Genomic DNA, 15,435 nt, shown 5'->3' on the forward strand with positions numbered 1-15,435 from the left:
GCTAAGGATAAACTTTTGTTAAGACAAATGGTTTCTCAAATTTTAGAACTTGAATCCAATCAACCTAAAAAAGCCATGCAATTTGCTTCCAATGTTGCTAAAATTACCTTAACAACAAGTAGAAGAAAAGAAAGAGGAAATAAACGTATTGATTAAATTTTAATGTTACTTTTGTTTTATAGTCTAAAGGTTACCTTGTTCAAATTCTTTCCTGGCTTTAATGAGAACATCTTATTATTGTCCCATTCAAATCTAACAAACTTTAAAATTTCCATTGGTTTCAAAGGTGATCTTACATAATTTGGATCAATTTCAAATGTCTTGACATTTCTATTAGTGACACCTAATAATTGTAAAATAGTTCCTCCACTTCCAGCATCTGTATTCCAAACCTTACATGTCTTTTCAGCTGCACTGAAAGAACACAAATATTGACCATTTGGTGAAAAACTCAAAGCATCAAGTGAAGCAGAAGGTTGACCTTTTTGACTCTGCTTTTGAGGTTGTTTCTGGTGAGCTTCAAATAGTTGCCATTTACTTGCTGTACGCATATCATAAATACAAACTGTACCATCATTAATTGAACCAACAGCTAACTTTTGTTTTTCTTGATGGAATGAAACCATTGGATAAATTTCAACCATGAAACGAAGAATATTTGTCGAGTTGGCCATACAAATATCTCTAATAGCAGGGAAATGAGGATCCAAAACTTTCAATAATAAAGATGTCAATACAACTAAATGATCCATTAAACATTTTGGATGTCTTTGCATGACTGGGAATAGAGAACTAATTGCTGCATTGAGTGTGGTTGTACTTGTTTGTTGAGCATTTGAAATGATATTCGTAATAAAATCGATATAGAGAGGAGTATCTGCACTTGCCATGTTAACAAATGCTTGGAGTGAGTCAATAGCAAGTTGACTAATCTCAGCAGCTGAACTATTAGAAGAAGGTACTTGTGAAGTAAGGGCTGGTAAGGAAATTTGGAAAAGTTGTCTACAGAATCCCATTGGATCAGGAATATAAAACTTCCAAATTGAATAAGCATCACCCAACAAAGTAATTGCTGTACTATGTTGTGGACCTCCCTTCTCTAAAATATCAATCAATTCCATTGCTGTCAGAGTGGCAATTCTTCCATCAACAGCTCTTGGAACTCTGTATGCCAACAAGGCGAGGGCAACAACAAAGTTTTGTCTTTGGGTATTAATTTGCTTTGATGAAGTCTTGTTAGAACTTTCGATGATCATGTTTGCAAGTTTTTCAGCTAAAAGTTTGTGTTGAACAGGTTCCATTCTTTGAAGTACACTGTACATTACTGATCTAGCAGCTTGTTGTACATCCTTTGTTTGATCTTTCAAAAATTGTGCACACCACAAGAATGATGGTTCTTGGAAGTTATCAAATCCGGTGTGAATTTGATTGAGGAAATAAGTTATGCAATCATTACAGGTTTTTTGGAATTTGAGAGTGGCAGGTAAATTAGCACTGATAGCTGTCAATACAGAAACAGCACCAATCATATAAATAGAAGATAATACAGGTGAGAAAATAAATGGATGGCAATTATCACTCATACTTGGAACAATAAGTGAATAAGTTTCACCTGCACCTTTCAATCCAATAAATCCTTTAGGATATGGTGCTAAATTATCAATCATTGAAAAATCTGATGTATCATTGTGTTGTCCTTGAATTCTTAAAATTGCAAAACGAATTTCATGTCTAAGTTGTTTAAGTGAAGGATCATTTCCATATTGTAATAAATATGAAAGGGATGTTAACAGAGCTGACATATTTCTGTCGTTAATTCTATTTTCAATTTCATCTTCAGGATTAACAGATGTGTTTGATAAATCTCCATCACTAAAATATTTGAGGAATAAATTCTTCTTAGAGTTGATAAATGTAACACATCTTCTAACACTAATGGTCAATAATTGAATATCTGGTGTTTGTTCATTCACTTGAAGTGATATGGATTCTATGAATCCTTTAGCCTTATTATAGGCCTCAGATGTTGCTGATTGTTTAGAGAAGGACAATTTAACAATACCAGAAGAACCAATAGATCCAGATCCTTGACTATTAGAACCAGATGATGTACTTGGATCAGATTGACCAAAACTGCCACTAATAACACTCGATTGTTCACTTGTCTTGATCAAATACTTGGCAGAAGCTCCAGAAACTCTTCTTTCCAATAGACCCGTACTTATACTCCAAACATACACTGTACCATCACTACATTGAACAAGTAAATAATCCAAATCACTTCTCCAATAAATTGCAACAACTGTACTTCCATGTCCACCTAAAATATGAATGACATCCAAAGTCTTGACACTGTACATTATAACACTGTGATCATCATCTGAAAGAGAACAGAAGCAGTTTTGCAACTTTCTTCTTATTGTTCTTGGAGGAACAAAGAGTAAATCAACCTTACCAGAGTGATAATTGAAAGATCTCAACAACTTGTGATATTTGAGATCTGTAGAATCCAGTTGCCAAACCTTAATGCTATAATCTGCACTTCCTGAAAGTAAAAGTGGATTGTTGTCATCATCACTCATGACAAGCAGTGTAGTAACACGTTTTTTGTGAGCATTTTGAATGTACAATTCTTGTGAATCTTCTTTACCATTATTTTGTGTAGTAGTATATTGAATATGAACATCACCATTATGGAAGCCCCTAATTAAACATGGAGAAATACGCTCAACAGCAAAATGAGAAACACTGATAGGAGACTTGTTTGTTAAGCTATTTTCTTTTACAGTATTGGAAGTATTCCATCCCTTGGCAAGTCTATTATCACTTGATAGCAGTGTAATATCAACTGTTGAAGATGAAATAGTAACTTTCCAAATGATAATAACATCGTTATTAACACGTAAAAGAATATTACTAATTGGATCGTATTGCCAAACAAAATCACCATATGGATCATTTTCAGAGAGAGCACTATCAATAACTTTAACAATTTTTGGTTGTTCCTTTTGAGCAACTCTGTCAAAGTTTGGAGTAGAAGGTGAAGAAGAAAGTTGTAAAGCATCCATAATAGAAGTAGAGAATGCTCTTTCAATAGCAGCACCAATAGATGTTAAATCATTTGATGACATATCAATATCTGTTGTAGATGGAGTTGTTGGTGATTCATCTTCACTTTTCAGAGAAGTATTACTCTTAGATTCTGTAATACCTCTTTCTGGAACAATTAATTGAAGATTTTTGACCCTTTTATCCTTCTTAGTTTCACTAGGAGTAGCAACAGAAGCAGATTCACTTGTAGTATTAGATCTTGGTGTTACACCTTCAACTGTAATTCCAAGTTGGACATCATCTCCTGTATCACTTTGTTCAATTGCAGCTCCAAAATCATTGGCATTACCATTTTCCTCATCAGCCATATATAAAAGACCATCATTATTATCATATTGCTTTTGTTTTGGTGAAATATCAGTTGAATAAAATTGTAAAACTTCATCCATAATAGATTTAATTCTTTGTCTACCAGTTGATGGAATTTTATAAATAAAAGCATTACCCTTACTTGTGTGAAGTAACAAAAGGTCTTTAGCAATAAATAAAGCACCTTTGAATTTTTCATTCTTTCTAATTGAGCTAGAATTATTTGAAAGTGGAAATAGTTCATTTTCCAAAGTTTGTTGTAAAGTTATAGTATAAATTGGTTGAATAGAGTGATAAGTATAAATATAAACAACCTTATTATAAACAGCAGCAACAAGTGACCAATAGTAATTATTAACAACCATTACAGGTTTAAATTGTTGTACATTTGGTTGATTTGCAATAGGTGCTTGAATACTGAAAAGAGGTTCTTCACTTTTAATTGTGTGAGTTTTTTCGTCCAGTTCAAATGACCAATATTTCAAACTATGATCATCACCAACACTTAACATGACACTTTTAAGCCTTGATTTAACATCATCCGTAATAATAAAAGGTCCAGAAGAAAGTGAAGCAATCCATTCAGTATGTCCTTCCAAAACACGAATAATCTTTAAACGATTCAAATCCAATAAATAAATCATATTATGTTTACCACTAATTGCAACAATACTTGAATTATAATTACTATATCTATTCAAATTACAAATACATTGTGGCACAACATCAAAAAGTAAATTTGGTGATAAAGCCATACAACGTCCATCATAAAGATTCCATACACAAACTGTACCATCCAAACTAATACTACAACAACAATTATTATTATCTAATCCATAAGGTGGATTATAAGAAGATGAAGGTGATTGCGGAGTTGGTAAAGGTGATGAATTTTGAAGTAGTGGTCCTTTTACATTACTACTATTATTATTTGTTGAAGCACTATCATAACTACATTCACAACAATCTGTTACTTTAGTTTGATGTCCATACATTAAAGAGAAGGGAACATAACTTGTACTTTCTTGATCAAAATTCCAAAGCACACAAATACCACTATTTGTTCCGGTAACAAGTTTATCTTTTATTACACTAGCACAAGTGTATCTAAAAGAAGGTGGTAAATCATTCCAAAATATCACTGTGTTTTTCAAGGACATGTTTTCAAAAAATCCAAAATATTTAAAAACACAAAGTGATGATGATTTTGCTGCACCCGATGCGATGTTGAATTTTTTTTTAAAATAAAATCTTTTTCGATTGAAAATCATATTTGGAAATCACCAAGAAAAAGAAGATGAAAAAATTTAAAATGCACTAAATCTCAAATTCTCAAATACCATCACAGTATTGTATGTATTACATCTTACATCCAATTAGAATATACTCATGGTGGTTGAACTCTAAGCTTTTTGTAAATGTTGCGCTTATTGATGGGCAATGAAGAGAACACGTAAACAAGCTTAAGTTAGAAGAAACACACTTGATACTATTTATAAACTTTAAAAAAAAATGATGAACAATTTCTTTCAAGGTCAAAGAATTGACGTATTTAAACGACCATACAGAGTGTATACTGGTGCTTTTTGTGGAAAACCTCAAATAGATGAAGGAGGTAAAATTATTTTACCATCATCGGCTCTTGATGAATTGGCTAGATTAAATATTGTATATCCAATGCTTTTTAAAATTTCAAATTCAAAGAAGAAAAAAGCTACACATTGTGGTGTTTTAGAATTTAGTGCAGAGGAAGGAAGAGCATACATTCCATTCTGGGTAGGTTTAAATTATTCAAACGGATTATTAATATTAATATGATTTTTAATTGATCAAATTTTGTATTTTTAGATGCAAGAATACTTGCAATTATCACCTGGATCTCTTGTTAATGTTGAAAGTGTAGCATTACCAAAGGGTACATTTGTAAAAATCAGACCACAACAAAAAGCCTTTATTGAAATTTCCGATCCAAAGGCTGTCTTAGAAAAACAACTCAGAAACTTTTCATGTCTTTCTCGTGGTGATACTATTATTATAGCTTACAACAACAAACAATTCTTTATCGATATAGTAGCTGTTGCTAGTGCGAGTGGAGATTGTGAAGCTGTGAGTATTGTGGAAACAGATGTTAAAGTTGAATTTGAAAGACCTGCTGATATGCCTCCATCACCTGTAAATCCAATCACTCCATCAGCAGATGAATTATTCAAGGTCAATAATAATATTATCAAACAACCAACTACTACTAATATCACTCCAACACCAACTAATGTACCACCACCAAAAGAAGAACCAAAAGAACCACCAAAATTTGTTGGAGTTGGAAGAAGATTGGACGGAAAAGGAGGATCTTCATCAAGTAATAACACTCCAACAAGTACTACACCAACAAAAACAACAACACCAACAACATCTACACCAACAGCAGCTTCAGGTGCAAGTGGAACTAATTTAAATACTTCGGGATTAGTACTTGGTAGGAAGAGAAAGACTTATGGAGAGGAAGAAAAGAAACCAGGCCAACCAGGTGCTTCCACAGCCACTACCACTGCTACTGCTACTACTGACAAGAAGGATGAAAGCAAATTTAAAGCATTCGCAGGTCAAGGAAGATCATTGAAATAAATATTCATTATTTAATTAAAATCAATTTCAATATTGTGTTCGTTACAAATTTGTTCCAGTTTTTGCTTGCCATAATTTTGAGCTTGCAAAATTCCGTCATAGTCTGTGGATGGCCTCAACAATAATTCCTTATAGAATTTGACAGCTTCCATTGGCTTACCAAAATTTTGATGAATCATACCTAGAACAAGTAAGGTATGTTCATGACCTGGACTCTCATTCAATACATTCATTAAATGTTTTACACAAACATCAAATTCCTCTTTTTCTTCCATGCACTGTTTTAAATAATAACTTGCAACAGTGTTACATTTCTGTCTCAATGTATTATCCCTCTTTTCATAGTTATATTTGAGTGCTTTTTCAAATTCTTCAATAGATTGGTCAATCATCTTTTTAGTTCCATAAATACATGCACATAAGTGATGAATCTCTCCAAAATCGGTTTCTGAAAATTCACTAGACTTGCTCATTAATTCCTGACAGAGTTTGACACTTTCCAAACTTGAATCTAAATCTTGCTTTAAGTATTGTAATGATCCAATCCTATAATATAATTTATACATTAATTTATCATCTCTAACACCACTATTCACAATATTCTCAATTGCTTCTGTAAGTAAATTAATTGAATGTTCATATAATTCCTCTTGTTTCAATTCATCAACAGCTGTTGCATATTCCAATCTATATTCAGGATTAGAAGTGTCAGATTTTAATTTTTCTGCAGCATTAATGAGCTCGGTCAATTTGAGAGTATTTTCAATACTAGATGCTGACGATTTATCATCTCTATTGATGGTAAACTTTTCTTGTTCCTTTGTTATCATTATTAATATAAATATTAGAAAATCTCAAACATACATATCCTTCAATAATTGTAATAACCAAATCAATCACTCTCAAATCTACTTCATTGGGTAAAATTGCAAATTCCCCATCAGTTCTAAATCCACTATGAACCAACAATTCATAGGCTCCAGGTACATTTACAACCTTCTCCGAAAACTTTTCATTCGACAATTTGATTTTTCTAAATTTCTCATCAAAGGCATTCTTGATAATATTCCCCAGAATATTCTTGATCAAAGTCAGCGAATCACACTTATCCAACAATTCGGGATGTGATTTAAATGTATGATGAACCTTGTGAGAAACAAAACCCAAGACGCTTTCCATTTTTTTTTACAATTTTTAAATTCCATGGCGGGGAAATGATATCAGCAATTCTATACTTGATTTTCATTGGGGACAAGTTGAGTATTGCATGTTTGGTTTGGATGTTGTTGGTGATACGTGAGGATTAATACATGGAATTGTTGAATAAAATCTTTATTGCCACGTCGTTGTCTCCAATTTAAAAATTGTAAAGTTTTTGCTGGTTCTTATATGAAATTGAGAATTTTCACAGAATTTATTAGCATCTAGGTAGGAATTGGGTGATTCTACACTTTGGCATGAAATTAAAACGAAACCAAACAATTTCTTACTTCTCCAAATATATTGTTGAACAATGGATTATTGAATTTAGCATCTTAATGTTGAAGTAAGTTAATGCTAAAAATAAACTTGAACCTGGAAAAAACTTTAGAATTTCAAAGCCTTCAAAGTTTTTAAAAAAAATTAATCAACATTCATCCAAACATAATGCAAAGTTCTTCTTCTTCCTCTGATCAACATGATTGTGATATAGTCATGCTCGACAAAAATCATGAGGAAGAATTATTCGAAAATAGATTAAAAGAACTTCCTTCCGATATTGTTCTTCATTCAATTCTTTGCCATTATGTTCTTGATTTGGATAGATATGCCTTTCTGTATAGGAAATACAAGTCAGATTTAATTTTGTTATTTATGGGAAGATATCATGGTGAAATTCATTTGATTTTTAAGAATGTTTCAATTTCTACTTTTAGAGCTATTGGAAGAGATGGATTGGTGTTTAATTTTATGAAATCTGAAATTCTTGATCAGGTATTACCTTCTAGGATTCATTCAATTGATTTTATATCAAATTATTTCACTAGAGAAGACTCTTTATGTGAATTACCTCCAATTATTGTAAATCATATTGGTTATGTGAGGAAAATTAATTTTTCTAGACAAACAAGTTTTAAAGATTTTAATCAATTGGATTTATTTACAAATTTGGAAGAATTTAAAATATCTGATACTCGTTTACCTGCTGAAAATGTTATTAGAATTCTTTCATCTAACAAGCATTTGAAATCTATTGAATATAGTAATCCGCTCTGTGATAGCTCCACTCTTGACGTTCAATTATTCTTGGCAAGTATTATTTCACTTCCTAATTTGAGACACGTCAATTTGTCAGGAGTTAAATTCATCAATGATGAAATTGTAGCCAAGTTATTGATTAATTTACCATACTTGTCTGATTTGGTAGTAAGATATTGTACAAATGTTAGTGATATTGCATTTGCTGGTATTGAACAACACAAACATATCAAAATTGTGGATATCACTGGTTGTAAAATTACAAATCCTGGAATAATTCTCAAAAATCAAAATATTAGAAAGCTGAGTTATGAAGATTCTGATTTTGAGAACGTATATCTTGACCTAGGAACAATTGTATCAAAGGTTATTGAGCTTTCATTTAGTCTCTCAACAAATATTTCCACAAATGTATTGAGAAGTATTGCTGATTCCTGTCCAGATGTGGAAATTTTAAGATTAGAAACAAGTACTTACAAATCTGATGGCTTGAAGCAATTCTTAAATTCATCCATCAACAAGTTGACAAGCCTCAAAGAACTCTATTTGAATGGAACAAAATTAGATGATGGAAATATTAAGGAGATTCTCTTAGAAAAACTTCAAATTCTCAGTTTAGAATTCAATAATATTACAGATTCTTCCATTGATAAGATTAAACAATTCACTCAACTCACAGACATCAGATTAGGAAGAACCAATATAACACATAAGGGTATTGCTGATCTATTAGCTCATTATCATTCTATTGGAAAGGTCATTGAAAACCTAGCATTGAATTCACTTAAAATTACAGGTGAACAAATTCTTTCCATTCCTCATTGGAGTCAAGTTCAGAGATTGAATCTTTCCAAGAATAAGGTGAATAATGATGCCTTCCTCTTTCTTATCAAATTATTGAATATTATCGAATTGAATTGTTCTGATAATATGATTACCAATGAAGCTGTTCATCCACATATCTATTCTAATAGAACTTTGAGAAAACTAAACCTTTCTTCCAATAGAAACATTTCTGCACGTACCAAATCATCCATTGTTATGAAATGTCCAAATATAAGTGAGCTAACCTTATAAAAATCAAGTCAATTTCAACTTGGAAATTCAATATAGTATTTACTATTTAATATATTTAAAAAATGTTTAAACGTACATTATTGACCACCAATACAACAAGAAATTCCTCCACTTTCAACCTTGTGATCAATAAAATTCAACAGCATCATTGTCGTCATGTGAGTGCTTATGCCTTTGATATTGATGGTGTACTTTTAAAAAGTCATCATGCCATTCCGAAGGCTAGAGAAGCCTTGATGAGATTAAAAGATAGGAATATTCCTTTTTGTATGTATATTATAAACGAGTTGTTGAACTCTAATAACAAATAATAATATTATTTAAAATTATAATTATTTTAAATATTTAAATATTTAAATATACAATTATTGGATCAAATTATGGATGATACAATTTAGTATGTCTTACAAATGGAGGAGGAGTTTTGGAAAAGGCTAAAACCTCTCAACTCAACAATATTTTGGATTTACCAAAGGAATATCAATTAACATCGGAACAAATGATTTTAAGTCATACCCCATTTCAAGAATTTGCAAAGGATTACAAGGATAAAAATGTTTTAATTGTTGGTGGATATGATTGTTTGAATGTGGCTAAATCTTATGGATTTGAAAATGCTATTCATGTTACTGATTATCATAAAAAGTAGGTGAATATATGGAATATGATTGGAATTTAATGTTTTTAATATTACATTGTACAAATTCTCATTAGATATCCATTCATTTATAGTATTTTCCCACCAAGAGATATTACAAAGGATGAATATGAAAGTATGAAGAAATTGTACAATTTTAATGTAGATCCAAAGGATGCTGTTAGTGCTGTACTTTTTATGTATGAAAGTGATCATTTAGGACGCGATATTCAAGTTGTTATGGATTTAGTTTTGGCTAATAATGGTGTTCCTGGACATACTGAGGATTATAACTTGGTTGACCATAAACAAAATTGTAAATTAATCATGTCCAATGCTGATTTCCTTTATTCATCATCTGTAAGTATTTCATTAATGTTTAATTAATTGTGGAAATTTGCAGTTCTCATGGCCAAGTATGTTATATTATAATTCTAAAATTTCTAATCAATTAAAACACCAAAGGATTTGGACAAGGAATGATTAAATTATGTTTAAAGAATATTTACAGAGAATTAACTCAAAAAGAACTCAATATTACACAATATGGTAAACCTGAAAAGGTAACATATGATTTTTGTCAAAAGAGACTTGAGGAATTAGCCAAAAATCAAGGAATTTCAGAACCTTTATCTACCATTTATATGGTTGGTGATAATTTACTTTCCGATATCAAAGGAGCCAATCAAGCAGGAGGTGTCTGGAGATCAGTTCTAGTAAAAACTGGACTTTACAAGGGTGAATTAGATCATCAAAATCCAGCTCACTACATTACACCAGATGTTTTTACTTTTGTTATGGAACATTCATAATCTGGAAACTGTTGAAATTATCCTCACTATTTTACCTTCTCAATCCACTAAGGTCAACTTGTGTAAACAATTTTAAATATTTCTCTCTCCATGTTCAACAAAGTTTTAAAAATAAATTTTCCGTTAAAAAATTATTTAAAAAAAAAATGAAACGACAACTCGAAGATCCGATCCACTCGGAAAAGAAACAAAAATCAAATGATCACGGAAAGGATGTTATTAAAATGTTAGGATATACCAATGATGAAAATCCCTTCAATGATAGCAATTTATCGGAAAAATTTGTATGGACAAAACAAGAAGACAATTCATCATCATTAACCGAAAATAAAAGGAAGGAAATTTTGTTATTAAAACAACAAAGATTGGAGAGAGAAATGGAAAAGAGAAGATGGGAAATGGAAAGAGAAAGAGTTTTCAGAGAAAGAGAAGCTGAAAGATTTGATGAATATGAAAAGAAGGAATCTGAATTTCACTTGAAACAAGAAAATTTAGCATCGTTTATTAGATTGAGAGAAAGAAGAGCAAAATTAATTGATTTTGTTACTAATAACTTGAAATATTTGAGATTTAAGGATAAATTACTTGGTGATGACTATGACAGCCATTTGATTTTAAGCAGTGAACATGAAAGAATTTATGGAGTTGAGTATAAAAAGCCATATGAAGTATTTCATGATAGAAAATTGCAAGATTTATTAGATTCTCAAGAAGATTTGGAAACAATGATTGAATGTGATATTGACTATCAAGATTTCTGGAGAGCACTTTCTGTAATTGTCAAGGATGAAATTAATCTTGCAAAGGAATATGAAAAGAAAAAGGTAGGAAAGGAAGAAGAAAGAACTAAAGATATTCATGCTTCAGTTGTGGCTGAAATTAAAGAATTGCTATCTGATAAGAATTTGGATGAATTATTAGAAATGGAACAATTAATTAATGAAACATTAGATAATAGAGATGCTTCAACAGATGTTGAATATTGGGAAGGTTTGAAAAAGTACCTCCAAATTTACAAAGCTAGGAACATTGTCTCACAAATTCATCAGGAAGCAATCAAAGTTTATGAACAAATGAAAAAGAATGGTACAACTGATAGAATTTTCACTCAACACAATACTCCTTCATCTTACAAGGATAATGCTACTCAACAAAAGAAGGATCATAACTCAATATCAGGAGGAGCATCCAATGAAGATGATAGATTAATGCGAGAATACAAAAATAAGGAAACAGAGGAAGGTGATGAAGATACAGTGGAAGAAGTCAAACTAGTCAACCAACAATATGCATGGAATGATAAGTATAGACCAAGAAAACCTAAATTCTTCAATCGTGTAAGAACAGGATATGAATGGACAAATTACAATAGAACTCACTATGATTTTGAAAATCCTCCTCCAAAAGTCATTCAAGGTTACAAATTCAACATTTTCTATCCAGATTTAATTGACAGAAGTATCACACCATCCTATGCTTTAGAAAGAGATCCAAATAATGATGAATTCTCCATTCTTACATTCCATTCTGGTCCACCTTATGAGGATATTTCATTTAGAATTGTAAATAGAGAGTGGGAAAAGTCTCACAGAAGAGGTTATAGATGTGTTTTCGAGAGGGGTGTTCTTCAACTGCACTTTAAATTTAAGAAATTAAAATTCCAAAAAGATTAAAGATAATATTATATTGCCTTAAACCTTCCCTTACATATTACTTACACTAATCAATTTAGCAGAATCTAATCAAAATAAAAGAATATTCAGCCGTATTTAGAAAAGAAGTTTTAGAAAGTTGACCTCTAATTTAACAACTGCAAATTTTACAGAATAACAACTTTATCAAATACAATCACTTTGCAGCTTTTTTGTAGCATTATTCATCAGTCATTCTGTACAATGCTTCATCCAACAAATCAATGCCCAATGTTGAAATAAATTTGAACAACCAACTTTGACCGTCATCATCAATATTTACAAAATCTTGTCCAATCCATTCTTTCTTAAATGTTGAAATAGCTTGTTCTCTATTTGATGACCCTTTTTGTTCATTCCCATCAGTTTCGTCTTGTTCAGATTCTTCATCATTCTCCTCTTCCTCATCACCTTCATTCCCATCACCTTGTTTCATTAAGATGAGTTTTGTTTGGCTTTTTGGATCTTCCAAGTCACTAGCTTGATCACTGTGTAATCTAGATACAGAAATAGAAATACCTTTTTCATGAGTTTCACCACCATAGGAAACACTATAGTCAATATCAATCCTCATAGAAAAAGGAATGAGTGCAGTGTAATAATCCAATGTAAAGTGAATAGTTGATATTGTATTGTTAGTATCTCCATCATCAGTTACACTAATATAGGTCAACTTGTGATCTACAGATGTAATGTGAAATCTTGAATAAAGGGATGGTGCAATAAGAGTAGTATCAGCATAACTACAATCCTGATGGGTAGTTAAAAAGAAAGTTCTCACAGGTCCAATTCTTGAATGTTTGTCAAAACTTGCATGTTTTAACAAACAAAATTCCTTCATAAATTGATACGAGTGCTCTTTAATCATCTCCTTGCCACTCTTTGTAAATATAGTTGGTTTTGTTGTAAAACGAGTAATTCTATTAATTTCCACAACAATTATATCATTGGTATCGAATTGTGTTGGCCATTTAGTCCAATTTTTAAAACTTTCCAATGTCATATCCCACAATCTACAAAACAATTCTTGCCACATTCTTTCCTCATCAATCATACCTTTATACCAAGGACGACAAACCAAAAACACTGATCCATTCAATACACTTTCCAAATCCATAAATGGAACAATCGAATAGGCAACAATTTCTGGTGGTAACGATTTGATTAAAGAAGGTAAACGCGCCATTTCATATTTTCTCTTCTTTCTTTCCGCCCATACCATCACCAAATCACAAAAGTCATCATAACTTTGAACTTTCTCATTCTTTTGATAATTTTCATAGCACTCTATCATGTGGGCATCTAGTTGTTCAATTTTATTCTCTTGCTCCTCTTGTAAATTTGCTGATGATGATTTATTGGATGGTGCTTCATGGGTGGCTTTTCTCTTTGGTGCCATTTTTTTTGATGAAGTTTTGCGAATATTCGTACTACGTTCTTGTACTTTTATTGTAATGAAGGTAGAGTTTGAAGTTTTTTTCGACTGTTTTTTGGAATAATTTACTAATGATGTTCATGATTACAACAAGAATGTTCATGATGGTCGTGTGTACAGTTTTCAGAGTGTTCATGTTGACAAGCTTCAGAATGTTCATGCTGATGTTCGTGTTGTTGACAATTTTCAGAGTGTTCATGATGATGCTCATGTTGACAACACTCACCATGCTCATGATGATGATGATGTTCGTGGTGTTCGTGTTCATGGTGATGATCATGTTGACAACAGTGGTGATGACCTTGTTCTTGCATTTCCTTAATTGCTTCTTGAATTTGTCTTCTCATTTCAGTTGATCTAGCCCAAATGATCAAATTAACTCGTTCTCCCTTAGTAAGAGGTAAAGCACCATGCATTAATGCTCCATCATGCATCACAGCTCTCCCAACAACATGTTGATATTCAAAGTATTGATTATAAGTCTTTGGATTATCTCTGTGACCTCTGAAGAATAAATTTCCACCTTCAAATCCTGGTTTTCCCAAACAAACATTTAATGTGAGTTCGGCATCATCGACGTGAACATTTAAATCCTTATCACCACCAATAAAGTATTCTACAAAGAAGGTATGATGATCATCCAAATCAAATCCAGCTGGATTCATAATCTTGGCCAATGGACACAAATATTCCACAATAAATACATCAAAGAATTTTCCCAATCCAATTTCATCAATGACAATACCATAGTTATTCATTGAATTTGGTCTCAATTTAACATGATGATTCTTTTCATAATTATTCTTTTCTTCAATCATTTTCTGAGAAAATTCTGGAGTGAAAATTTCCAAGCTATAAACCTGAGGAACTTCTTCAGTCAGAATGGTCAAGAGAATTTCTCTCTTTTTCTGATTAAACTCCTTTTTAATAGTATTAAAAGCTTCCTCACTTTCAGCCTTCTCCAATAAATCAAAATAATAATGTAATTCCTTGGCATCTTTACAAGCCTTGGCAAAGGTCGGATTTAAAAACTTTTCATCAAACTCGAATAAATCTTTGTGTAATCTATTATATTCCTTATTTACAAATGTGAGAGTATCTCTCTCCGAGGAAGAAGATGATGGTGAAGAACCATTGTTATTGGCTTCTTCCTCTGGTGTGGTGTTACTTGGTTCGTTGCTCATTTTTTTTTGTTTGTTTTTTGTTGCTAAAATTGATTTTGTTCAAATCTTAAATTGACCAAAACATAAATTGACTCGATTTAGAGAAACTTTGTAATGAGTTCAATCCAGACATTGAGACACTATCCATGAACCAGTTTGCACTTTATTTCCTAAACCTTACTGTTCATTCTTTAGAGAAAAAAGTTGATTGTAAACTCTAGTTCCCAATTAATACTACTTTCCCAATTTATAAATCAAAGGACATGCTCTAGTAACACAATTACCATTATTTGGCATCAACTTTCACACACAATATTATCATAATCCCAAACAAACC

At 31.6% G+C, this 15,435-nt stretch overlaps 7 protein-coding genes across 7 annotated transcripts; 4 read left to right on the forward strand and 3 right to left on the reverse strand.

The window, feature by feature from the left end:
• Positions 1-139: 139 nt before the first annotated feature.
• NAEGRDRAFT_78230 (WD-40 repeat-containing protein) lies at positions 140-4,580 on the reverse strand (the record flags this gene model as incomplete). Its single annotated transcript, XM_002681674.1, has 1 exon — positions 140-4,580. The coding sequence occupies one exon, from the start codon at positions 4,578-4,580 to the stop codon at positions 177-179; it is 4,404 nt and encodes a 1,467-aa protein (XP_002681720.1). The 3' UTR covers positions 140-176.
• Positions 4,581-4,932: 352 nt separating this feature from the next.
• Positions 4,933-6,062, forward strand: NAEGRDRAFT_56867 (ubiquitin fusion degradation protein domain-containing protein; the record flags this gene model as incomplete). Its single annotated transcript, XM_002681523.1, has 2 exons — positions 4,933-5,196; positions 5,269-6,062. 2 exons carry the CDS (start codon positions 4,933-4,935, stop codon positions 6,043-6,045), a joined length of 1,041 nt encoding a protein of 346 aa, XP_002681569.1. The 3' UTR covers positions 6,046-6,062.
• Positions 6,063-7,002: 940 nt separating this feature from the next.
• Positions 7,003-9,360, forward strand: NAEGRDRAFT_46060 (uncharacterized protein; the record flags this gene model as incomplete). Its single annotated transcript, XM_002681524.1, has 2 exons — positions 7,003-7,028; positions 7,962-9,360. The coding sequence occupies 2 exons, from the start codon at positions 7,003-7,005 to the stop codon at positions 9,358-9,360; spliced, it is 1,425 nt and encodes a 474-aa protein (XP_002681570.1).
• Positions 9,361-9,596: 236 nt separating this feature from the next.
• On the forward strand, positions 9,597-10,809 carry NAEGRDRAFT_62850 (uncharacterized protein; the record flags this gene model as incomplete). The annotated part of the gene is made up of 5 exons (XM_002681525.1): positions 9,597-9,627; positions 9,759-10,005; positions 10,075-10,357; positions 10,401-10,413; positions 10,463-10,809. 5 exons carry the CDS (start codon positions 9,597-9,599, stop codon positions 10,807-10,809), a joined length of 921 nt encoding a protein of 306 aa, XP_002681571.1.
• Positions 10,810-10,955: 146 nt separating this feature from the next.
• On the forward strand, positions 10,956-12,482 carry NAEGRDRAFT_46061 (uncharacterized protein; the record flags this gene model as incomplete). Its single annotated transcript, XM_002681526.1, has 1 exon — positions 10,956-12,482. The coding sequence occupies one exon, from the start codon at positions 10,956-10,958 to the stop codon at positions 12,480-12,482; it is 1,527 nt and encodes a 508-aa protein (XP_002681572.1).
• A 199-nt stretch (positions 12,483-12,681) lies between these two features.
• On the reverse strand, positions 12,682-13,899 carry NAEGRDRAFT_46062 (uncharacterized protein; the record flags this gene model as incomplete). Its single annotated transcript, XM_002681675.1, has 1 exon — positions 12,682-13,899. The coding sequence occupies one exon, from the start codon at positions 13,897-13,899 to the stop codon at positions 12,682-12,684; it is 1,218 nt and encodes a 405-aa protein (XP_002681721.1).
• Positions 13,900-13,954: 55 nt separating this feature from the next.
• Positions 13,955-15,119, reverse strand: NAEGRDRAFT_35199 (uncharacterized protein; the record flags this gene model as incomplete). Its single annotated transcript, XM_002681676.1, has 1 exon — positions 13,955-15,119. One exon carries the CDS (start codon positions 15,117-15,119, stop codon positions 14,004-14,006), a length of 1,116 nt encoding a protein of 371 aa, XP_002681722.1. The 3' UTR covers positions 13,955-14,003.
• Positions 15,120-15,435: the final 316 nt, after the last annotated feature.

The sequence above is a fragment of the Naegleria gruberi genome, assembly GCF_000004985.1.
Source record: "Naegleria gruberi genomic scaffold NAEGRscaffold_5, whole genome shotgun sequence".
In the NCBI taxonomy this organism is placed as follows: Eukaryota; Heterolobosea; class Eutetramitea; order Acrasida; family Naegleriidae; genus Naegleria; species Naegleria gruberi.